Raw genomic sequence first — 26,060 nt, 5'->3', positions numbered from 1 at the left:
TGTGCAGCAGTCAGCAAAACTCACGTTTGCACAAATCTCAGACTTTCAAACTGACTGAGCATAAATAAAAAGATGTGATGGAAGTGTGAGTTATTAAAACTAAACTCTTCCTATCGTCAGGAAATTTGGTGCTTTGTTGTCAATAGGTGCCTAATGGAATAATAATAATACTAATTGTTTATTATACAGCACTTTTTGAACATGATGACAAAGTGCATTACAGATGGGTTAAAAAAGAAAAGAAAAAGTGAAAGCATGGCAAGACTTTACAAATACAGATAAGACATAAAAGGGACAAATAATAAAAACACTATAACAAAAAAGAGCTTTCAAAAAGCACTTTCACAAGAGCCTACAATAGTGCTAGCAAATCTGAGAGGCACGCTTTGAGCTAAATGCTAACATCCTCACAATGACAGATGTTAATGTAAGTCAATATAATTACAAAAGCCCAGGCACCAGAATTAAATGTACATTCCTTCAAACCATAAATATGCAACATTTGTACATTTCAAGTATCACATAAACATTTCCAATGTGATGTCGTTTATAAAGTGACTTTTTCATTGGGAGGTGAAGGGCTTGGTAAATGGCTTGTCACCGAGATGAGACACTTGCCAAGCTGCAGTATTACACTATTCTTGACTTCAAAAAAATGACAAAAATGGTTGTTTTTTAGGGAATCAGCACTGTGCGCAGTTTTGACCTCATTATGAAAGATATGAAATTCACCTGCTCTGTGGTGCAGGAAAGGGCTCCGCTCAGGCTGAGCTGCAGGGGGCTCACGTGTTTGCCCTCCAGTGCTGCTCACACTGACATAGAAAGGGCTTGACTCAAGTCAATAAACCCATTAATAACCACTGGGTTAAATGACAATTCCTTTCACTGTTTGTGTGTGACAAGTGCAGCAGTAGTATCACAAACACTGAAATGGCATTTGTCCACTGCAAAAAAAAAAAAAGAATATCGGAATGCCTAAATTGAAAATCGAATACCTACCCAATTAACCAACACTCAAATAGCTGAATATTTGGTTCAAGCCCTAGTTTCAGCATGTCGACAACATAATAATGTAGAAATGTAATATATTCGTGGTTTGAAGAAACGTGCATTGCCAACATTTTTTTACGGGCGATTGGTTTGAATGTGTATCATATTTCTCATCTTGATTTAGAATGTTAGCATGCTAACATTTGCTAACTAGCATCAAACACAAAGAACAGCTGAGGTTGATTCGGGTGAAATTAGTTTTGCAGGTATCTGGTCATGAACAAAAGTACTGGACAAAATTCAAATGAAATGTATAAATAAACCATCAAAGTTGCTTAAATTATCCTGAGAGAAAGGAAGGTTTTGCCAGATTTCACAGCAATCTGTCCATTTGTTGTTGAGACCTTAGAATCAAAATCACAAATGTCAAACTCATGGTGGAGCTAGACATAGTTAGGGGATCACCATAGTAAGTAAGCTTTATCCTCAGGGGACACTGAATGTCTGTACAAAAGTTCATGGCAAGTCATCCAGTATTTCGGGATATATTTCAGTCTGGACTGAGCTGAGACTGTGATATGGTTAAGAAACTGCTGGCAAAGACCTGATTAGAGCAATGATGGGTGCGACTATCACTTCTGGCACTATCTAGTGGAGATGAATTCAATACATACTTTACTTTATCAACACACCTGATTTTAACCTTCTCACAAAACTGCACAGTCATGATTTGCTTGCGGCATACACTGCTGGCTCAGTAAAAGGTGTGTTCTGTAAAGCTCTCCTATGCACGTACGCACACAAGCCCTCACACACATATGCGCTCTCACTGTTGTGTAGGCGTTAAGCACTGTAATGGCGTCCCCAAGGCAAAACAGTGGCCTTGTTGCACATACGGAATCAATCAAGATTATTACGCATGTGTGCATGCTTGGCTGTGTTAATGTTACTGAATGCATGTGTGTATGTGAGAAATGTTTGAAGCTGTGTGCTACAGAATACGCACACACTTGATAAATGCGGGTGTGTGTGCAGTATGTGTTTGTCGGCCAGCCAGTGGTACACGGAGCCGAGCACTTGCAGTCCCAGAGGAGGCCTTAATGACTCAGGCAGTGGAGGGTGGAAGGGTGGTGGCTGTGGAGGTCTGGCTGGCTACAGGCCACCACGGGTCGAGCCAAGCCCAGCCTTGGTGTACCCATGGTGGGAACAGCCTGGGGAGCGTATGGGCTCTTGGTCTGGGTCGGCTATGGTCCACACCCCTGATAAGCTTCAGATAGCATCATAAGGCTACACGAGTGGCCCTGGGCCATGTGGAGAGAGGTCAAAACAGTTTCTTCAAGACGACCAGAGTAGGAGAGAGGGAGACAGAAAGAAAGGAGACAGAGAAAGGTAGAGCGACAGAGTAAGCTAAGTGGGCTTCCTGCCAAGTACTGAGGAAAGGAATGAGAGACAGCAAGTTGGGCAAGCAAGTGAGAGAGATAAGGATTTAAAGACATTAACCATGGGAGACAGCGAGAAATAGAGAAATAGAGTATATATCTAAAAAAGACAAAGGCTGTTGGATCGATAGATAATAATACCTCATTTTCATCATATTATAACTTTACATCTTTGCTCTACAGTGCTTTAAATTGTAGAGTTAAGAAAAAAGCATATTAACTTTCTAACATGCATATTGATTTATAGGGTGAGACAACACACGTCATCCTCAAAAGTATGGTTTTGACAAATTAAGCTTTTCTCGTTTTTTTCTGTTTTTTTGTTTTTCTGAAGATTAAAAATCCCATTATCAACCAAAAGCATCCCAGGACAAAAAAAAAGGTCCTGAGATCAGTGCCAGGATGTCTAATAGACAAGACAGGCTCCATCAGGGATTGTGGGCATGTAGTACGTGTGCTGGGTCAGATCCAGCATGCCCATTTTCATGCCACCGGGAAGGAAGAAAACCAAACAAAAACAAGTTTCCACCCTCAGCACACACAGACGTAAATACATTATCTGAAAAAAACACATTTAATACTGCCTGTACTGCAGGACTCTATCAGTTTGTGCATCTGAGCACACACAGTCACACTGTCAGTGTAGACAGCATCCATCGTATGTGAGAGGATACTCAAAAAGTGATTTTTGGCTCCTTGTGTTAATATATATTTGTTTTAGTGGGTTTTTTCCCTTCCTGGTTACCTTTGGTGACTTCCACATCTCGGCGGTGGCCAGCCAGGGTGCTGTAGATCTTTCTTATCAGCTCCATGTTGTTGAGAAGTGAGTTGAAGCCGTTGAAATACGAAAAGCTGACCTGGTGAGATGTGCTGCCACCTGCAACCTGGACAAGGATGGGGACAGATTTTTAACATGCAATAAAAATCCTACAATAACCCACAAACACAATCACACTACCCTCCAAACAGAATAAATTCATCCAGGCTTTTTCGTTATGTAAAAGAGAAGAAACACACACACTTCAGGATGACATCTTCACAAACATCAGTGGTTAATCATCAACGTTCCTCTTTACCAACACTCCACAGGGAGAAGTAAACCCGTTGCAACTGCTACTTTTTCCATCACACAATGAACACTCTTGGGGAGTTTAATTAACTTTCTTTATGAGGTGGAGGAAGTGATAAAAGTACAAAATAAAAAAAGGTAGTGGATTAAAAATAGACGCTGGGCTCTTGAGGACATTCCAGACTGCACACACACACTTTTATGTGAATCAGCATCCCATCTTTGTTAAGTAAGGTTCTCAAACTCTTAAAGGAGTAGCTCTCACTGCCGTCTGTTTAGAAATGTGTGTTCGAGTACATTTCATGAATGTTGTCTCCTGTTTTGGGAAGCTTAGGGCCAGAGTATCAGATGAGCCTTGAGGCTTTGCAGCTCTTAACAGCGTTGAGGAGTTGAGGCAATAGAAAATGTTGAGCTTCCTTTCACTAGATGGCACTGTTTGCTTTACAGACGCATGCATGAAGGCTGCTTGCAGCACTTTTGTAATAAGGGGGGAAGCTCTGGCTTGGGTGAAACTGCCCTAACAGAGAGACACTTTTGTATCTGTTCATATCTATGAGCCTATAGGCATGGATCTTCCCACGATATCCAACACAGAGTCTTTCACAGAGGGAGAGAGGAGAAAAATATTTGGGTGAAAAGAGCGTGGCGCTGATCATTTACCATGTTTGGTGAGTGAATTAACGGTTGCTGTTTCACTGTTTGTGTTCTGCCATAATACCGCCTTTAATGTACCGCCAGTGTTTATGGGGTTTTTGATATATGTGCGTGTGTGTGTGAGAGAGTTTACTAACAGCACACCAAGATGTCTGGTCGGTGAGGTAAACACAGCACAGAAAATGACAGAGTCTACAAGGTGTTTATGAAATGGGGCAAGGCATGGACACGGACGCAAGGCGCACGCACACGTGCAACAAAAACACTAACACACATAAAGAAAAGACAAGACACACACAAAAGGAACAAACATCTCAGAGTTCAAAACAAATAAGAGTGTACGCTCACACAAACACACACGGCAAAGATGATGGACTGTAAAGCTTCAGTTTCCATCTATCTCTGTCTCTATCTCCCCATTCAGCTGGCCTGCTTGGCTTTGACACTGCCAGAGAGGTTAGACTTAATGACATGTTGGGAGAGAGACAGAGACACAGGGGAGGGAGGGAGAGAAAGAGGGGCAGTTTGAGAGAGAGGGAGGAAAAAAATAAAGGGAGGGATAAAAGAAGAGAGAGGACGGATAAGAGGTGGCAGAAAAGGTAAAGAGGAAGGAGAAGAAATGAGAGATGGACAGCAGGAGGGAAAAGAGAAAGCCACAGTGTTTGGTTGTGGGGGTGTGAGAGAAAGAAACACACATACCGAAGAGAGAAGACAAGAAAGAGGTAGTGAGATGGAAGAAAATAGTCTTGACTTTAACCCCTTTTATGGAAAATAGAGTAATGTTAGGTTGCTTGTTGTCCTAGTTGGCATTAGCAGTTGAATCAGGGTAAATATTGCTCATTGTGTTTGTTTCTGAAGTTTGATCATCTTACAATTGGTCATCTATATGTTTGTCAAAGATTTTGACAAACATATAGATGCTTTACTATATCATAACGCTAACGATAACACCCGACGAATATGAATGTACATTCACCCATACCAATATTGAATTTAACTCTTAACTTAAGTTCTGCTGATTAAATGACACCCAGTTTGTACAATACTTTCTTGACATGAAATGAAAGTATCCTGACTCCCAGGTGTATGGCAATGACCCATCAAACTATTTTTAACCAGCCTGATTTGGCTCTTGCGGATGACGGTAAAACAAATGAACGAGAAAACCGCAGAGCCAAACAAAAAACCCACCGCCACGAGGCATTCCTCCACAAAGGATGTAAGCATGTGAGGCCGGATGGTGACCATGATGTCCCTGAAGTCCAGGGCTGAGATGGAGCCGCTGTGGGCTTGGTCCCGCTGGATGAAAGCCTGCCGCGCGTGTTCCAGCTGCATCTCCTGTGGAAGGGAGGGAATGAGGCAAGTTTGGGTGTTAGATCATACAGTAAATGCAGATTATTGGACACATATGTGGGTCATACACCTCTTTTAAGTTGCCTTCATAAATTAAAATCCACATAAACTCAGTCGTATAAACACGTATGCATAAAAACAGAGCATTTGGTTTGATGGGCCCCCTGGTGCCGTCTCCCCCCTCTCAGTTTCAGGGGGAGCCAGCGTTTGGCCAGGCTTAACGCTCGCCTCCTTTCTCAACAGCGGCTTGCCTACTGTGAGGTGTCGCTTGGGCTTTTCACACCCTCCCCAAATCCCCATTAAACCCACTTGAGGTGGAAACATACAAACACACACACACACACAGACATGCACACACAGGCAAGACGGCTAATCACCCAACTGCTCACTTTGTCTCTCTTCTTGCACACACGTATGCACAAAGGTCCACAGGGACAACAGCAGGCTGTGGTGGGGACACTTCCCACAAGGCCTTTGAAATTAGCAGCCATTATCGGTACCTGCAACCACAAGTCTACAGAGGGAAGCTGTAAACAAACCACTGCCATCAATGCTTCCTCTATCTTACAACAAAAAAACTCAACTGCAGCAAAAGACAGGGATACCAGAACAATAATAATCCACAAAGAGTCATTGTGAAAAACAGCCATAAGCTCAAGGGCAGCCAGCTGAACCAAGTTGGCTGTTGACTCACTTGCAGTGTATCATGGCCTTTTGGTAAAAAAAACACTGAGGTGAGAAAAGTTCTTCTATTCCTGTTTATCTGGGTTTCTGGTGTATGGTGACACAATAGCAACAAACTAAATGATCAATTGAAGCTTACTTACTTTAAAGTAGACATCATTGTGTTTACTCAACTGAAAAACATCCATGCAAGAGTTTTTAAGAGTTTTTCTGAATTCTAGTTTGCAATGTCCAACACGTATGTAGAGCTAAAACAATAAGCCAAGTACTAGACTGACAGAAACTTAATGTATAACAATTTTCCAGACGGTTTCCAACTTCTCAAAAGAGTGTATTTGTTGCTTTTCTTTTGCTTCTGTGATAATACATTGAATATTTTGGGGTTTTGGACTGTTGGTTGGGTAAAGAAACTATCTACATGTGTCAACTTGCATGATGACAAATGGCTCTGGGCATCTTTCACTATTCTCTGATAACATATGGACCAAATGACTAATCGATTAAATGAATGAAAATATTCATTAGCTCTGCTCTTATGCAGTACAAGACTATGAAATGTTTCTCTATTTAAAAAGGCACCATTCAACTGAAATATTAGTTTATGTTATTACACACATTAACTCATACATGTCCTAAAACAAAACAAAGAAAGGAACATGCAGAAAGAATGAAAATATGTCATAGTTATGTCAGGCAAAATGTTTTAAATGGCTTTTCTTAAAGTAAGTACCGGCTAGTAGTTTTACTACAATACGTAAGTTAATAATTCTTTTCAAAATAAACGATTATCAATTTGTCCAAGAAGAATGGACATTCTTTTTCAAGCCTCACATGTCGGACAAAAAGTGCTGAAGGGGGACTGATTAAATCTTGAACATGCGTGGCATTATTCAATTGATTGATTCAGATGTTATTGTTAGAAATGGAACTCAAAAAAGTGGTATTAGCACAACACAAAACCATATGAGGCTATGACTTATTGTTATGTTGAATTTGAGTGATATTTCACTGACAGCATAACTGATCGAACTCTAAATTTGCAGCACCCAAGAGAAACCGACTGGGGAAGAGTGACATTTACACAAAGCTGAGTGGAGACCGGAGGGGAGTAAGAATAGACATTGCAACAAAAGAGCCAGATTTGCAAAAACAGCAAATGTAGCAGCCGTGTGTCAGTATCACCTATGAGCGCAGCAGGGGCTCCGGAGAGTGTATAAGTGAGTGGAAGGCGAGGAAACGAGGAGAGATTGACACATGTAAACACTCCCAAGGTAAATAAGGTGAGATATTTTGGTGTCAGCATCCTGAGTGTCGTGACTCACTTCTCCGGTCGGTTGTGAGTAGGTCAAAACACTTTAGTGTGGAATAAATGGGGTAGAGGAGAGGGAGGAGGAATATTTAAAGTCATGACAAAAAAAGGAAAGTGAAGAAGATAATGTTTTGCATGCATGACTGTGTGTAAAAATAAGCATTTATCTTTGTGTTTGTGTCCATCTTTAAATGACAAAAAAAAATTTAAATCCTGTTTCTCTGGACAAGTCGAAAGTCTGAGAAGCCACACACCAACCACACAGAGCAACAAAACAACTGTGGTCCAGAGGATGGAGCAGTTTATAGTCTCAGCCTCTTAAAACCTTAACTTGTTGCAACTGTATGAGTGTTTCAGGGACATGGTTTTTATTTGGGAGAGGAGCGAGGGAGGCAGGAGACATAAAGCTGGGGGCTTAAGACAGCCAACAAGAGACCGCCGAGGCATTTGCAGCCGCTTTAATTGTCCTTGGACAGGAATAAAAACACATGACAAGCCACCTCTGTTTGTTTTCAATGGCTGTGATTCTTTTCCCCCCTCTCATCAAAACTTAAACAATAGATATGAGTGGATCTCTTTTCCAATCTCTGCTTCTCGTCAGTGCAGGGCTAAAGCTATACAAGGAGAAGCTTAAGCACAACTGCTCATTTACATGTGCCAGTGAGCCCTCTACACAGTGATGTTAAGGGCTGCCCACTGATTCTTGGGAGAGTCAAACATATAATTGGGACTTTTAAAATCCGAGCAATGCCAACAATTCACTTTTTTTTGAGTGCTTGGGAAAAGAAGTGGGACATGTGGTGTCCCCTCCATGTAATTCAAGCCCTTTACTTGCCAGGATTTATAATACGGGCTACTATGTGCCACTTCTCTGGACATCGGTAATACCATTGCCAGAGACAACACCACGCTGACAGTGCGAGCTGAGCCTTGGCCGGCGTCCACGCGTGAGACGGGAAAAATGCATGTAATTGGTGAGAATCTCTGGCTTCCATCAAGACAGTAATTGGCCAGAGAGAGCCCTTGTGAGAAATATGCGGCGCAAACGTTTTCCCCGATAATCCCATCTTGTGAGCATCTGGCAGTGGCGTGGTTACAATGGCAGAAAAACACAATAAACACATGCATGTACGGCAGGAAGGGGAGGAAATAAAGGATGGGAACATTCTTCTTGGGGGGGTGGGTGGTGGGGTATTATAAAAATAACTGACAAATATTCATAATATGGTTTGTGTGTGTGTGTGTGTGTGTGTGTGTGTGTGTGTGTGTGTGTGTGTGTGTGTGTGTGTGTGTGTGTTGGTGTGTCTACTCTCTGAAAACTTTTATAGCTGCACATAGTGCTTTTTTTCTGGCTGGCATTTGCGAATGCTTTGCCTGTTATCAAAAGTATCATTACAGAGTTGGGTAGTAGTGCAATCGCGAAGTATGTAGTAATTGCACAGGTTTAAATTCTAATTCAGGAAATGTTGATGTACCTTTCTAATTGCCCTGTCGTCAATCACTGGAGTTGCTGATAACACACTGTAAAGAATAAACTGGCAATACCTGACCTGTACTTATAAGAACTGTAATTGAAGTAAGCAATACACCATCACAACTGTATATTAATGTGACATGATTTAAAATAACTTAAGACCTTCAAAGATTTATCACATTGTTTTACATTTTTTTTGAGTATTAGAAGACCAATAAATCAAGTAATAAAAGATGAAAAACACAAAATTAATTCTCTTTTACATATCCCAATAATAACATAACATTCACATTCTTCTACCATTTATAAAGGCATGAAACAAAAGCTACCAGAAATGATTAAATACAGAGAGCACAAGCAGGAATTCATATTGAGCATTTGATATTGAGCAATGAGTGCAACTCGGCTGCTGGCGGCTCGCTACTGCGAGGAGCTGGAAATCACTGAGTGACTGACTGGGAGAGGACTGGGCATGCTGTCAATGCAAAGTACAGCGTCTACTGGCCACAGCGCCACAGACTTGTACGCATGCATACACATACACATGAGCAAAAACAAGCACACACAAATACACAAACACTGACATAAACACAGATGCTTGCATGCCACTGCTCGCACATATGGTAAAGCAGATAAGTATAAGATAAACACAGACACATACACAGAACCGCACGTATTTACAGACACTTACATACATACTGTATGTTCACATGTGCACGCACAAGAACACACGCCCATATAACAATGTCCCAATATCCATGTGCTGCTGCCCACTGTGTGTAAGCCATCTGGTCTACGTTAAGTGTAATATAAAAAGCTCATTCAGATACATGGTGAGTGTGGATGCAAACTTGGCACAGCTCAGGCCCTCTCTCCTATCCCCACCACCACCACCCCTCCCCCTGCTTAGGCCTGATTTAAGTCTAGACATCATATTGGAAAATGGCTCACACACCACAAATACACTAGGAATATTCCAGCTATACTATTTATGGAGGTAGAATTGCGTCTCTACCTGCTTCGGAGTAGGTGGAGGGGAGCAATGCTAGGTTTACGTCAGCTTATAGAAAACAAATGCCAAAAAATGTCCCAAATATAAAACCTCAGTGTTTCATTAATGACTAATCTGGTCAATATGGAGGACTGTGTTTGAGAGGGATCGAGAAAACCTGTGTGTGTCTGCATGTGCACACATTCACCTGGCCAAGCTTAGATATGTATCTAACGATACGGTGAGATGACAGGATTGAATTAACAGCCTGTAAAGAATATGTGATGATAAGGCAATGTGTACAGGCATATAAATCAATTTATACAGATTAATAGACTATCACTGATGGTCACTGGAAAAAAAAAAAGACAGTTCGTCCAAAAGAACAAAAAGGGCCAAAGACAGAAACGCTGAGAGGGAAAGAGGAAAAACAAAGAGTTGGGGAAAAAATGGCATGCGAAAGATGAGGAGAGCAGGTGATTAACATGAAACCTACCAGGAGAAACTGGGTAAACTCTCCGTAGCTGAGCTGCTTGTCCCTCTCCGTGCCAAAGTGCAGCCGAATAAACTCACAGTCCCAGTTAAAGGGGATGTGCTGGTGGATGGTGGTCTGACTGAAAACCTTCTTCACATCCTCTGCGGAAGAGACAAAAAGAGACAAAATGCTGCTGTAACAACAACCAATGGTGATGGTTAGATGATGAAAAGTTGCATTTGACAGCCTAATAACAAGATGCGACAACTCCTTACAGCAGTGCACCAGAGTTAGAGGAAGAATAATCAGATCTTTCACTTGAGTAAAAGTAAATATAATTCTAGAAATACTCAATTATAAGTAAAAATCTTGAATTCAAAGTAAGCATAAGGGCAGAGCCAGATATCATAAACACTCGGGGCTCAGCTCACACCCAGGGGGGTCTGGGGTCATGCTATTCCAGGGCAATATTTTTCCTGTGTATGGCAGGTATATGCACTATTATTCGAGCCTTTTGAGATAATAAAATGCCTAAAAATCTGCACATTGTTTGAAAAAAAAACATAATTGCTAAGGAAAAACCATCCCATAGAGCCTGCATCCGTCAACTTTTACTCTTGCCTCCTGAAAATTGTATTATGTTTCTATTTTTAAGTTATATTCCACTGGTAGGGTAGGAAACCAGCATTGTTAATCTTAAAATCTATTTTTGTTATACTGATTGAATCAATGTTTTAACTGACAAATGCAGTCCATTGAACTGAATCCATGCCATAATAATCTGGGCTGTTCTATTTGCAAATCAAGGATCCCCAATAATGCCAATTAAATGTAGTCTTCATTACTCTTGATTGAATGTTGGGCCAAATTTAATACATTATAACTAATTGTATCAGGGTTTGTTTTTTTAAATTGTTTTTTACAGTTTACCTTATAAATGGAGTAATCTGCAAAAGACCATAAACTTGGACTCGCCACCAATACGACTGTTGAAATGCCTTATTTTATTTTCAGAGTCTTGTTTTAATTGAGTTAAAGGCTTTAATTATATATCTACAACGTAACGTTTTAATTATCCTGCATTTTTAATTTAGCTGTTATACATTGCTATTATTATATGTTGTTTTGTAAAATTGTATTTCTATTTTAACTAGTTATCATATTGGTTATTTGTTTGCTTATTGATAGTTTTTAATATCTTTGTTCTTGCTGGGTATTACTGAAAAAGAGGGTCTCCCTCAGTTAATTTTTTAAGTCTTAAGTAAAGGTATGAATTAATTTCTTTACGAAATACAGTGTTGCCCTAGGTCTTGTTTTTCCAGCAGCAGTACAGAGGTTTGTACATTTTATATTTCTGTGTTTTTTGTGCACCACCAAAAGATATTTAGTGCAACTGCTGACATTAGCAGGGCTTTAGATACAAATTTGTATGTTGTAATATATGTCAAATGAAATTTAAAAAAAAATGCTTCCCTGAACTCACATGGTGTTACAATCACTCCTGCACATGGGGGCAGATGTAACATTTGACATCTAGTGTGTCAATCAATGATGTGATTCTAACATTAATTGTAAAAACAAATGGTGAGTGTTAACAAGTCAAACACAAATACAAGTTACCTACATACAAAATGTATCCAAATAGTTGAAGAGGTTTTTAAGTAGTGACAAGGACAACTTGATTTATAATCCAAGTTTATCCTCAACTCTAGCTGCTTAAAGTGCAGCGGTGCATATAGGGGAAACATCTGACGGGCAAAGGTCCGTGGCTTTGAGAAAACATTGTGGGCTGGAGCCCTCAGCAGCCACCTCCCTGATCCGCCCCTGAATAACAATACAGAAGTATTATCACCAAATGTAATTAAAAGTATAAAAAGTACACATATTTGTTATAGAAACAAACGGCCCATGTGATTGTTATATATTTTTTACTTGCAGTTGCAGCTAGTCAAGATGGAGCATATCAACTATATTATATAAGTCACATAAAATGAAATGATTTGTCCACAACTACCTTAAAATTATACTCAAGTGCAGTTCTTGAGTAAAAGTACTTATTAAATCACTCACTTTCTGTGTTGATGTTTGCAAACTATAATCAATGAGCAATGCCACTAAAACAACAGTTTTTCTTCAAATCCTTTTCAATTATAGAATAACAGTTCTGTTTAGGTTTTTACAGGCTACCCACTTTTAAGGTTAATGATTATACATTAACCATGTATAAGGCATTCACCTAAATTAAAATCCTCTCAATATTCTCCTTTCTGTATGTTCGTGTTTTCATAACAAACAATTATCAGATACTTCTTCCTCTTTTAGTTTGCTCTAATAAAGACCCAAAATCTGTCTGAGCAGCGTCTTGTGAGTCAGGCCCTAACAAACAGCATGTGTTTTCCATCTTGCGGTTAACGTTAGTAATTATTTGATTTTCAAAAAAATAAAATGTCTGTGACTGTTTGTGACAAAATGTCAACGTCAATCTCCAGATCACGATTCTGCTCTGATTGAGACTTAAGTTCCTCAACTCTAAATCAGTTCTGAATGACACATGGCAGAGCTTGTTTGAGCTGTGTAGGCTCTGTATTCAGAAGGAAAGCCTTTTCTTCTCACTTATGTTCCTCTGCCTGAACCCTCTAAGCCTCTCTGCAGCCAGCGGAGTGGAGAGACACTGAACATGAGTCCTAAATTACAGCCTTACTAAAGAAACAAAAACAAACCAATAGCGCGACCTGTTTCTTATTACCAAACAAGCCGCGCTGAACGAGTGGAGAAAGGAAAGAAACTATTTTTTTTTATAAAGACAGACAGGGAGGGGAAAAGGAGAGAAAGAGAAAGGTGATATTTACTTCAACTCAGCCTTACCTTCTGAGGGAAGACAGCTTGTGCATTGTTTTTTTTTTGGTTTTTTTACACTTTAATGAGGCAATAAATATACAGTCTTTAACTCTTTAAAGGAGAGGCCGTTCCAGAGCCCGCCGTTTATATTATCAGCTTTTATAGACCTGTCAACACTCAGTCCTCTTTAGTTTTTCTTTTTTTTGTCTCTCTGGCTGAGGCACAACTGCATTTCATATGCCATGTTACATTGCAATTTTTATAAACTTGACATTCCACCAAATTATGCATTTATTTTTTAAGTGCTAGGAATTCAGAGCACTATGCCGCCTGTACTTAACAGAAATTACTCAGGTTATTATCAAATAAAAATGGCTTTACAGAAAAACGAAAGAAAAAGAAATCAAAGTACAGACATTTATTGCATGGGAAAACAAACGCGCCTTTAATGCCATGTAAGCTTCAGCTATTAATGTTTTTAATAGGTAATAAAGAAGGGAGTTCTTTATTTTGTGCCTTGGTGAGGCGCTTTAATCTGATGAACGGCAATGACGGAAAAGGGGGCAAGGGAGAAAAAGAGAGAATTCTGTAATGCATCACAATAAAGCAACTTTGACAAGTCTATAATCTCAGTCACAAGTTATTTGCTTTTGGTGAAATGGTAGCCCGACACAAGTGGCAGACACTGTAGTCAGTGTTTGTGCATGGCATGATGTGTGGTATGTTTTTCATGCAATTTTCCACTTGTATGTGAGTCTCATAACTCCCAGGCATTGGGATATTCATTAACCTTTGGGAGAGGCAGAAAAACAGCAGACCTTTTAATTGCCACCAAGACAACGTCACTCTAATTGATCCTTTTAAATATGAAAATTTACATATGTGCATATATAATCACCCGCAATGATCTTGCACCCTGTCGACAGCAACAATTAAAATGAAATTCACTTACTCTTCCCTGTTTGCGAGCGGGATGTGTGCGCTGCATTTCAAATCAAGCCCTAATGTGCTAACGCCTCGCACACCTACAGAAGGCTGGCATTAGACTTGTTTAAATCAATTAGGCAAATGTGAAATAAGCAATGAGTACAAATGTCTTCCCTTTTCACCTCTGAGCTTCCAGGCATCAGAGTAATGGTGCCAATCATGCGCATACACACACACATAGAGCTACCCACCCCCTCCTCCACCTTCATCTCCATCCCTTAGTTGCAACCAGCACTCTCCACCTCCAAACCTAACCTTTATCTTCTCCACAGACAAGATACAGTGCCACGTACAGTATTTTTGTTTATAGCAGAATAGATGAGCAGAGGTCAGACCCTCAGATAAATAAACAGAGTTTGTATGAAAACTTCTTCAGTGGTGCATTTAGGGCAGCGTGCTTAGTGCTTTGACGGGATAGGCTGAATAAGTATTCATAAAATTGTATAAAATTGTCAAATGCAAACAAAGGCAGTGTTGAAACCTGGACATTCATTTTAAGTTATATAATAATAATGGTACATATGAGCAAAAAAGGGAGGGAAAAAAATGTAATGAATGCCATAATACCAATATAGGAAAATGAGCAAGAAATGTCTTTATGTGACATAAGCAATTATGAGTTTCTGGGATTTGTACTTTTCAAAGATTAGTACATAATTTCTTAAAGCACATAACAGCACCCACTGTATAAATACTAGAAGTGGAGTTAGACGCTCTCTCTGCAAACTTGACGACGGCGTTATTCTTTTTTTTTGTCATCAAATTTTAGTGTTTTTTTGTATGGCAGTATACAAGTATATATTCCATGCTTTGAGTTTACACTTAAATCATTAGAAAATTAATGAGCATATTTGGTAATCACATAGCTGCGTATTATATAACCCCCCCCTTCTCCTATGGTGACCCCCCACCCCACCCCAACATCTCTGTATACACAAATTCAGGAAAAATATTGCAGTTCGATTCTCTCGGTCAACAAATCACACTCCGCAGACCAAAGGTTGATTGGTAGAGAATCCAGCAAATCACATCATATTCATAGCCCATTATTCTGTTTAAATCAGCGGCAGAGTCACTCACCAAAAGTGGTCATTCCATTGCCTGTTTTATCAAACAGCAGGAAGGCAACCAGGAAGAGGGAGTCCGGGGCACACAGCACCGACTCAAATGCTACAAACTCCTGAAAGGAGATCAACCTGAGAGAGGAAAGAGAAGAAAGAAAGGCAGGACTGTGAAAGACTGTTAAATGCTGTCATTTGAGTTGATTTATTAATGTGGTGTTCAAGTTTCAAGCTCCCTGTATAAATACTTAATCAGCTACACATGTGAGACACAGTCTTTGATATTCGTTTAGTCATATAATGCATAATAAAGACTTAACCTGAGTTCATACAATGGAATATTCAATTAAAAAACAAGCTATTTTAACACTGCATTAAACTACAAACTCCACTGTAATTATTGCCACACAGTGGCAAACCAGCACACTTAGACAACCTATCAATCTGTGCCATGAGCAATTCAAGAGGCCTTTTATCCAGTAGTCTGTTATTCCATATGTAATGTCATAAACTCATCGAGTATGACAGCAAGAAAATAAAACAATTTAAAAGGCTCAGTGTGTGCTCCCAGTCTGAGTTGGCAGCTGGTATACTGAGAGCCAACTTTATACCAACAGAAAGAAAATGATTAAATATGAAGTTTTATATTTTAGTGTGCCATTTTAAACAAGTAGACAGGCGAGGAGGGAGTTGGGAGCCAGTTGAAGAAATATAATTCCATTCAGTATAAACATAATACAATATGCAGTTTAGAGTTAAAGTCAAGAGAGGCCAAGGTGAAAAATGAATTTAAACAGGGAACAAATTCATCTGCATCAACACAAGAAACACATGTTATGAGTTGGAAGTAAACACAACAGATGAATTTTATAATTATACCACTGCCTCTCTTTCCAAGTTTGTCAGTGTTTTGATGAATACTATTTTATTTCTCTTCTTTCTGTAGTGACACAAAATGCCCACATACATCATTAACAAGAAAAGAATAAATATAAACATCGCTATTGTGTGAACCCGCTGAGAGCCCCCGTGGGAGAGTCCTGCTGTGGGGAACTGGACCACACAGTCTCGCCTTTATTTGGGCCCTGGTTTACAGTTGCTACAAGTCCATTATGAATTTCACAAATGGCTCTGATAATTACAGGAGGGGTCAGTGCTAATGAGCCAGTGAGCATCCATCTATTAAACCTATTTCAATTTCCAAGGGGGGAGTAGGGAGAAGAAGAGGGGTGCAATGATTACATTTTTAATTAATTATGGTACTGATGAAATTTAGACGTGTTTGTTTGGACTCTGAGTGTTTCTGGTTTGCATGTGGGTGCTGATATGCATCTTTATATGCTGAACAAACATTGTATAGATGAAACAGACTGAAAAGGAGTTGTGAACTGACAACAGTTTTTGTTTATCAAAATTAGGACCCAAAAAGCTTTGAAGCTTTGATCACTGCCATGGTAATCAACATCAAAATCATTATTCCACTTCACATTTTCTATATATTAAAGTCCCAAATAGTTATCCAAGATGATTCCTTATGCATCACCATTATTTTTGTCATTATTTAAGTCATCAGTAGTCAGCACTGGTGAAACTGGGACAGTTTGTCCACATATACCATGTTAACATATACACTAGCAAGATGTCGAAAAATAGAAAAGTAGAGAATAGAATAGTTTCGAAATTTGCAAATATGACCCCCAGAAGTCAAGATTTACCACATGAAACTGGTTTGTCAAAAACCCACAAAAAACTTACCTGAAAACTGTAACAGCTAAGCCACCTTGTAAAGCATTCTTTGTTTCTAGCTATTATTGATAATGTTGCTACAACCTGCATGCTAACAAAGTGGCTAACTATCAACTTATTTTAGATGCATTAACTGATGTCCTCATCTCTCATTTAACCGCCAGCACCCCTCAAAGCTTTGATTTATCACTGAAGATTCAATGCCAAAAAAATAGGTCATCAGAAAGCCACAATCACAATAATACCAGAAAAAGAGAAACATAAAATTCAGTCTCTCCAGGATGTTGCGATCACAACAATTAACACATATTGAGCCAATTTCAAGGAATTCTGTGCGACCTTGCAATTTTGCCTAATCATGCAACTTTGACGCAAATCTGACCATTTAAAACTAGCAAAATCTCTTTCATTGTAGAGCTGTGCCCAGCATATTGACCCAGTGTTTATTAATGGGTTTAATGACAGAATCAAGCAGTTTAGGTGTCAGTGCAAGACTGTGGGGACTATTTAACAGCTCTTTGTCGGATGATAGCTGCTATTGTTGTGTTAGCTTGTGCTAACCAGGACAGAGCAGGAGGAGAGCAGCTACCAGGGACGGTCCTTCAGTTGAGTCAAACAACAGCAAAAGATGATCGGCAGCAATTGGCTGTTGCTGCCCCGTGTGGTCCATCCCTCCCTAATTCTCAAATTCACATTGCAACTATTTTTGCAATTTTCACTTGCCCTTGAAATTTTATTGCAAAAAAATTCTAAAAATGTAACATTTTTTTTCCAAACTGCGGTGAAATTAGGCATTTCAAGCAGAAACAATCACAAAAACAGCCTGCGAAATCCTGGAGGGACTGAAAATTGGTGCGAGAGACACCTGATAAAGGTTTAAAATCATGTTTAGATTACTGGCATTTTGAATGTATTTTGAAGATGTTATTCTTCCCTTCAACCGCCCATGATAAAAACCCACATAAAGTCCAAAACAGTCAATACAAAGGACTTGGATCAACACTTGGTTTCAATAAAAACTCAGAAATACATACTGGTATCAAAGATACTTCCAGAAAATAATAGATAGGTGTGGTGGAGAGAGAGCAACAGAGAAATATGGAGAGGGAATAAAAGTGAGCATACAGTTCTCCTCCGTGGCAAATGAAATCAGCTGTCGTTGTTTCAAAGGCAAGTCTAATTGTTTTATTAACTAAGCAGGTAGTTCTTAAGAGCGGGGCCCTGCTGATGGCAGGTAGGTGGAAGGGGGCACAAAAGCACACTGCTGCGACCGTGAATCCACTGCTAAAACAAAACCAATACCATTGCTGCTCACGCTGCTGGAATATTACCAAACTCTCCGATAATGATCATTCTTTTGTGACAGATGTATAGTACACTCTGAAATTATACCTCAGAGCGGTTAATGAGGGAGTTTAAGCAGGTTCAGGCTGCAGCACAAAGACTCAGAGAGCACTAGTGTTCCCAGACAGAACCAAGGGGGAAAAAAAAGTCAGATTTCTTCTTTTTCACACGCATCAATTTACATGCACACTGGTCGTCCCGTCTGTGTTTTCCCAGACGCGGATAATCAGCATATTACTGTAACCGAGAGGGCTGCTGATCATGAAGGGATTGGACTTTGGTTTAGACCGGGGAGTCCAGACAAGATCCAGGGGGCATCTCCATAACACACACGAGAAACATTCCACGTACTCGTAAGCATTTACGCACAGCTCTGTAGCCGGGGATGAAGCTTATGATGGTTGATTAGCAGCGCCATGACGGCTGCAAAATGATTACCATGAGAGGGGGGAAGCCGTCGTTTTTGTTATGCGGACCCAACCCCAACGAGACACTCAATAATCAAATCAACCAACAACATCTCCCAACCATCAACTGCTGTGGCATGTGTCCAGGGCTGCCCAATCCATGTACGCAGCCTGGGATGAACTTCGGAGACAGGGCTAATGTGATACTGCAGTATGGCATCTCTTCAGCGTCCTGTGTGCTTACTTTACTCCGCAAGATTTTAGTAAATCTTTAAAACAGGCGCAGACATATCCGTGGCATGTATCAGACGGGAGAAGTAACACACAAGACATAAACAAAGACTTGATTCTAGCATGTGCTTCTGCGGATGACAGCTGAATGATGTTTTTGTTAGGATGCCAATACAACGCAATTTAAACTGTCTTCGCAACGTCCGACTGGCATAAAAACCCCACCGTATATTCCATATATTTTTGTTTGTTTTTATCTTATCTTCGCCACCCGGCTTTTAACTCTGTCTCCTCTCAGCAGGCATCCAAATACACTCCTCTGAACCGAAAACTAGGCTTGGAAACATTGTTTACAAGTAACATAAATGCATGGTGTTGGTTAGGCTTGGCTGATAGAAAGACAGCTCTCCTTCGTTGATAGTAGTGGGAGAGAGGGGCCTAGAGGGGCTTCAATAATCCCCTGTCCCTGGCATCTTGGCATTGTTACTGACAGCCTTCCACCCACCTAGAGCGTGCTTGCATGAGGACACACACACAGAGACACACCCCAAACACACACAGACACACACCCAGATTAGAGCTAGCTGCCAGTATCTGTTCGGTTTCTAAGAGTGGACACCCACCAGTACAAGTCCAGAATACCCACAGCAGCTGGCAGTCTGCTATTTTCCCAGCACGCTCCCTTAACAAAGTTTTTTTTTCCTTTTTTTCCTAAACCTCCAAGAGTCTATGGGGGGGAGTGTGGTTTTTCTTTTCCTTCACACTTGAACAGATGCTTCTATCAAAATATCCAAGGGAAGAAGGAATAGAGAAGCAGAAAGGTAGGGAGTCAAAACGAAATGGAGGTGGCTCAGAGTGCATTATGGTATGTTAGAGAGTGTAAAGCAAGTGATGAGAGTGGAGGAGGAAAAAAGAGCAGACATAAATAAGTCGAGTGAAAGAGAAAAAATCTTTAAACCATCCCGAAGCTCTGTATGTAAGTGCACACACACATATAAAAAACATTTGATTCCTGGAAATTGAGACATCTACACCCTCCAAAGTTTCTCTTCCTCTCTCTCCTATGTCTTTCTATCCGTCTCTCTGTCTCACTGAGAGCGAATAAGAGGGAGAAAAGTGATTTCCACATAACAGATTGTTACAACTGTCACTATATCCCCTGATTTACGCAGTCACGGGGAGGCAGACAAATGCATTTTCACTGTTTACATCCCCACACATACACTCAAACACACTGGCATCTAAGTCAAATTTCTCTCACACAGATTCGCTCCAACAGCAAAGTAAGCGAGCATGCTGTCTGCCATCCGACCCCCTGCTAAATCTATTACCCCCAACTCATCTTGCTGAAATGGAGTCCTATCTGGGAAAAACAGCGGCAGGCATATACTATGCTCATGTATCAACCGAAACTTATTGTTCACAACCATATTTGCATGAGATCGGGCGCGCTAGATGAAAATACAGACACTAAAGTGGTTTGTTTTGTCTTGTTCCCTTCATAAGGTTTGCACGGATGAGCGCTCGAAAAACAATGCATTTGTGTTCCCAGCTACCACTGACAGTGCTGCTGATGTTGCCGCGTCTCTACTTTTTACATCCATCTGTTTTGTGTTCGTGAGATGCAGGTTTGCAGAATAATCATCCAGACTCTTTGTCTCGTCGAATCATTTATCTATCAAAGTTCAGGAGGAAAATAACACATCGCAAAGTATGAGCATCATAAGGCCTTTACAATGTCAACTGTAAAAAAAAAAAAGAATCATCTAAACCTAGGTCTAAACAGAATTTTTTCCCCCTGTTTTGCCCCCATATCATTTCCATTCCCCTCCACAAAACCAAAATGAGGTTTAGATACAAAGCCTGGGCCATGGGTTCCTAATAGATTTACCCTGATGCCACGGCCACCATTTATCCTGCTCCAAAGCCGCACAATGCAACGGAGTGCTCCTGAATAGCACAGGCAATTACAGTGCGTGTGTGTGTGTTTTTTACGTGTGTGTGGGTGCGTGCATGTGTGGGTGCGTTGCTCTCTCTTTTTTCCAATTCCAAAACCCCCACTACTCCATCTCCCCATCCTCTGCTCGCACACACACACACATACACACACCTTAAAGCAGATGTAATAACATGAAACTACGCAGCCATGTGCACTTTGCTGTTTGTAGAAGCCCAGGTGGTTACCATGGCAATGTGGGCTTTTTTTTATCTTTTTTGACTTACCCTAACATTTTATTACCCATCATTATGTATCATTAAATACATACATATTAATGTAAAAAAAAAACAGGGGTGATGGGGATGGGGGGAGGAGTAAGTGTGAAATTGGGGGTGTATCTACAAAGACGGAAACACCTGAAAGGGGCCTTTGGTGGTTTGATGTCTCTTTGCTATATAATTCAAGTACGAGCATCCTTCCTGTGATTTTTCTTTCTTTTTTTTTACACCAAAGGATTCAGTCATAGGTTTGTTTATAAAATGCAAAATAACACTAGAAGCATAGTCACACAGGATCAAAGGGATAAATAATACATGCACTGATAGCTTTGATAAGAGTCTGTCATAAGCTTACTATTTAGCAGTTGGCTTGATATTAATGAGAGGAGATAAATTTGTGGCTTAAAATGAAACTCAGCACAGCAATTTCACAGTCAGATGAGCAACTTCAGCCAAAGATATTTTCTAATCGTACAATCCCCATGAGACACTCTGCTGTTGATGCTATATATATATACTATATATATATTTTTTTATCATTTTATTTTTTCAAAATCTATGGCTATTTTTGACCTTCATCAATGACATTATGTCACATCATTCCATTCATAATAGCAGATATTCCATAATTATACCATCCAAGGTGCAAGGATTATCTAATAAATTCTGTTTTTAATTACCAGCGTCTTAATTTGTGTGAAACATCAGATCACTAACCCATCTTTCTTCTGATCCACCACTCCAGCCAGCAGCTCTATGGCCTCGTCCGACAGCCGGATGTCCGTGTGGGCATGGAGGAAACGGTCCACAAAGTCCTGCGGCGACATGTAGCACTCATCATTCTTCTTGACGCTGGCATACTGTAAAGAGAAGAAAAAGACACAGACACAAGGCAGGACACATGCTGAGCTTTAGAATTTGATTTAAAAAAACAAACAAACATAAATCGAATGATGGGTGAAAAGCTTCTTTTCCAAGAGACAAACACAAAAGAGGAAACAAAAATTACATAGGTAAAATCCTACCTTTTCAAAAATGCCTTTCAACTCAGTGGGGTCGGCCCTCCTAGGCAGAACTGCCTGCAAGAAAATAGTGAAGTTCTGTTAACACAATGGCCCACTTTGCATCGTGCATTGTTTAAAGAACGCTGTACAACAGCGGTTCAGATTGTTTTATTTGAATACTCTGAAGATGTGGACGTATCTAGTAATTCTCAAGCAAAGAGAAATAAAAGGAACTGGCAAATTAAACATAATTTTGATCTTGGAGACTTGTTCTTAACTTTGGGAACACACATCTTAGATTACTGCCGCATTCACATGCTCCTTGGATGATCCCATTTTCCAGGTTGAGAAGTCATTCTTCTGACTTTGCTGTGTTAATGAGCTTTACGTCATAATATGGAAAAAAACACAGACCATTCAAGGAAGGTGTGCTGTATTTTATTGCTGCAAGCATTTAAAAAACATGTTGATAACACTTTAAATTTTGATATTCCAGAGTAATTACCTGAAAGTACTAAAATATTATTTTATACTCATAAAAACCTTTTCTAACTAATGTAGGTGCTCTACTTGGACAGCAAATAATGGTAACAACCTCACACCATATTAAAGACTGCATGTTACAAAAAACTGACATGCAGTATGTGAAACAATAAAAGTTTATTACCATGCATTGAGCTTTCCTCTGCCATGTTTCTACATATAGGCCATCAACCCAGCAACTCGGGCCAAATTTTTTGCTGATTTTCCAAGATTTTGTTCCAACATGAAGGTGCGTTCATGTCTATTTTCCAAGGCAGAAACTATTTATTCCAATTATTCCGACACCACACGGATGCAGTACTCTAAACTCAAGGTTTATATACTAACTTTTATAGGGCTTTTGACTGTATCCCTTTGTGGAAGGGGAGGTGCACTGAAAAAAATGAAAAGCTAAGTGAACCTTGATTTCTGAATGTCTGATCACAAACTTAATTTTAGGTAAATATTAGGGGTGGTGGGGGGGGGGTTGATACAGCATAGTATTGCAATATATTTGTGTGTCGATATTGTATTGCTACATGGGTGGCAAACAATGATTTTATTAAATGATCTAAATGATCAATAATCAAATAAAAATGAATCTTTTGGTAGCAAACCATAATAATAAACACAATTGCTTTTTCATTCCACTAGATACAATTTTCTGCTATAAAAATGATCAAAGTGAGATCCAGATAATAAAAAACTGAAGAATGATTTCTATCATTTTACAGTTCACACACATACTGCCAGAGCTGTGTCAGAACACTGTATGAGGGTAAGGCGGAAGCTGCTAAATTTTAAAAAATTATAATGACAAAGGTGGTCCTTTTGTCAGTTTGTGTTTTAATGGCCATTTCGATAGGGTTTACTGCATACACAACACATTTTTAATTCTACAGGTTCTCCAAGCAAGTCAGTGCATCCAGTGGGTTGTTTTAGAGTAATTAGAAGTATTTTTTACTTATTACTCCAATACTTTAATTACTCAAGTAATATTTGACTCAGCAGCTTTCACTTGTACTGGAGAAATATTTGGCCAGAAGTATATATACTTTAACTCAAGCAATAGAGTTGTGTACTTTGTCCGTCACTGATATTAGGAAAAGCACAGGTATGTCTAATAACATTAATGATAGTTACATTCCATTTAGGAGAGGTCTGTTTATTTTTTATTTGTTCGGTTTTTTTGCATGCTAGCTCACTGTAATAGCTTATATGTTATCAGTTTCACCTGTGCTTTTCCTGCTATGACATGTCAAAATGTCTGCTGTGAAAAAGGTCAAATCCAGATTAAAGTTGGTGAAGTGTCACATGCCAATGTAAATTAAACCACTTTCTGAAACATAGGCTACTGGTTGTGTACAAACAATGACATGTTAAAACGTCTCCTCAAAAGCTTTAGTAACTTGTGGACCTGCAGACGGTTTATAACACATGTAGCACCATGCTAGTGAAGGTTACCTGTGATAACAACCGGCTTTTTAGCACAGACACACCGGTAAACTCGGGACAGGGCCTGAAAGGAGCGGTGTGTAACAGTGTCATCACTTATCAATGTTAAAATGACAGTTCGGTCATTTTAACTTAGTAACCGTAAGCAAACTGTGCATTAACTGGTTAACCGGCTACAGTAAAGCCTCAATGTCATTGCTGTTTGCCCAGTGGTAACCTCGAGCACATCCTCTTAGCAGGCTAACCGGCATTTAACGAGCCCTCCGGCCAGACATCCTCACAGGCAGAGAGCTGCGGAGGAGACTCTCCCGGGACCGAGCACCATCACCGACAAGGCGACAGCTCCGGGAAAGAGGAGAAAGTGAAGTTGAAAACTCAGCTTACCTTTGTTGCCATGCTAAGGAAGCTCACTGTCAACTCGTCCCGTTCACTTCCTCCTGCGTGACGACGTTTCCATGGAGATCACGCACCGGTGCAGTGAAAGGGGGATGAGAGAGGATCAGCTGCACACGTGGTGCTGGTGCACGTGAGGTCAACTGGTCAGTGGCTTGAGCATGTCAGATCCATTCATTGATCCTGTACCTGTGTCTTGTATTAAACGGGACCTATTCAATGACAATGTATTTAAACAGTGATACTCAACTTACAGCCAACCTGGCACCCCAGAGTATATAGGGAAAAACTCCCTATCATACTCAACCATTTGGTAATTCACAATAAAAATGAAGTGATTCACACTGGGGATTGTTTTTGTACTTTAGTGTACACAATGTGCCAGAGTGCATAAAACAGCATCAAAATAAAGCTTGTTTTAACAATGAAAAACAATAAAAAGTGCCAGTGGGGGATCCCCCACACTCCTGACAGAGGTCCTTGCTAAGATACTACATGATGCCAAGCATCATGTAGTATCAGTTTTTATGATACACAAGTATGTGGCCTTGAGGGTCAAAACACAATAACATATCGCATAATGCAAAGACATTTAAAAAACAACATTTTAAAAAAAGGACACTTCAAAAATAGAACATTTTACAATACACTAAAACAATTTAGAAAATACTAACATTTAAAAAAAGGATTTCACAAAACACTACAAGATTTCACGAAACATAAATATTTCACAAACCACAAAGTTCTCACCGCACATTGATTTGTGAAATGTTGTAGCTTTTTGTGAAATGCTGGGGCCACCATACACAAGGCTTACTTAGGCTACCATAACCTGAGCCTCAGTTTAAACTAATAAAGCAATTTTAAATGGCCCTGCTTAAAGAACACCAGCATCACAGATTTCTTCTGATGATTTCCTACGATTATTTGTATGCTAGTTATGCAAGTTAAAATTAACCAACATAAAAAAGAAAAAAAAACATGCAAAGTGACCTCAAACATTGTGGTAGGGATGATTAGGGATAAAGAGATTGGGCCTTTTACGTGTTTGTACCCAGGGGCCCATTAGCTTACTATTGCTCCACAGTGATCATGTACACCAGTGGTTCTCAACCAGGGGTCCAGGCACCTATAGGGGTCCTTGAGGGAGTTTTTATTCTGACCACAGGTTTCCCTTTCTAAACAGTTATCTCCTTAACTGTTGATGACAACTATTGAAGTCTGGTCTTAATCATATCTAACAACCCAAATTTTTTCAGGTGGAGGTCCCTAAAGAAAAATCTCCATGGTGTGAGACTGAGAAATGCTGATGTAAACAATTGGACCTCTTCCTTCTTGAAAAACTCCCTATCATACTCAATAGATGTGTTATGGCACTTAATGACAGCTTCTATGGTATATGACTTCTGGCCTCAAG

At 39.9% G+C, this 26,060-nt stretch overlaps 1 protein-coding gene across 1 annotated transcript in view; it reads right to left on the bottom strand.

Moving 5' to 3' along the window:
- Nucleotides 1-24,710, bottom strand: part of LOC121958172 (calcium-binding mitochondrial carrier protein Aralar2) — a 62,791-nt gene extending 38,081 nt beyond the window's left edge. Inside the window, exons 1-7 of the mRNA XM_042507043.1 lie at nt 24,635-24,710; nt 22,295-22,348; nt 21,987-22,129; nt 15,344-15,459; nt 10,460-10,599; nt 5,344-5,490; nt 3,175-3,313 (exon numbers count right to left, since the gene is read on the bottom strand). Of these exons, the coding sequence (XP_042362977.1) occupies nt 3,175-3,313; nt 5,344-5,490; nt 10,460-10,599; nt 15,344-15,459; nt 21,987-22,129; nt 22,295-22,348; nt 24,635-24,646 (751 nt within the window). The 5' untranslated portion in view covers nt 24,647-24,710. The remainder of the gene's footprint in view (nt 1-3,174; nt 3,314-5,343; nt 5,491-10,459; nt 10,600-15,343; nt 15,460-21,986; nt 22,130-22,294; nt 22,349-24,634) is intronic.
- Nucleotides 24,711-26,060: the final 1,350 nt, after the last annotated feature.

Source organism: Plectropomus leopardus, chromosome 18, assembly GCF_008729295.1.
Source record: "Plectropomus leopardus isolate mb chromosome 18, YSFRI_Pleo_2.0, whole genome shotgun sequence".
NCBI lineage: Eukaryota > Metazoa > Chordata > Actinopteri > Perciformes > Serranidae > Plectropomus > Plectropomus leopardus.
This window is presented reverse-complemented; position numbering and strand designations above follow the sequence as displayed.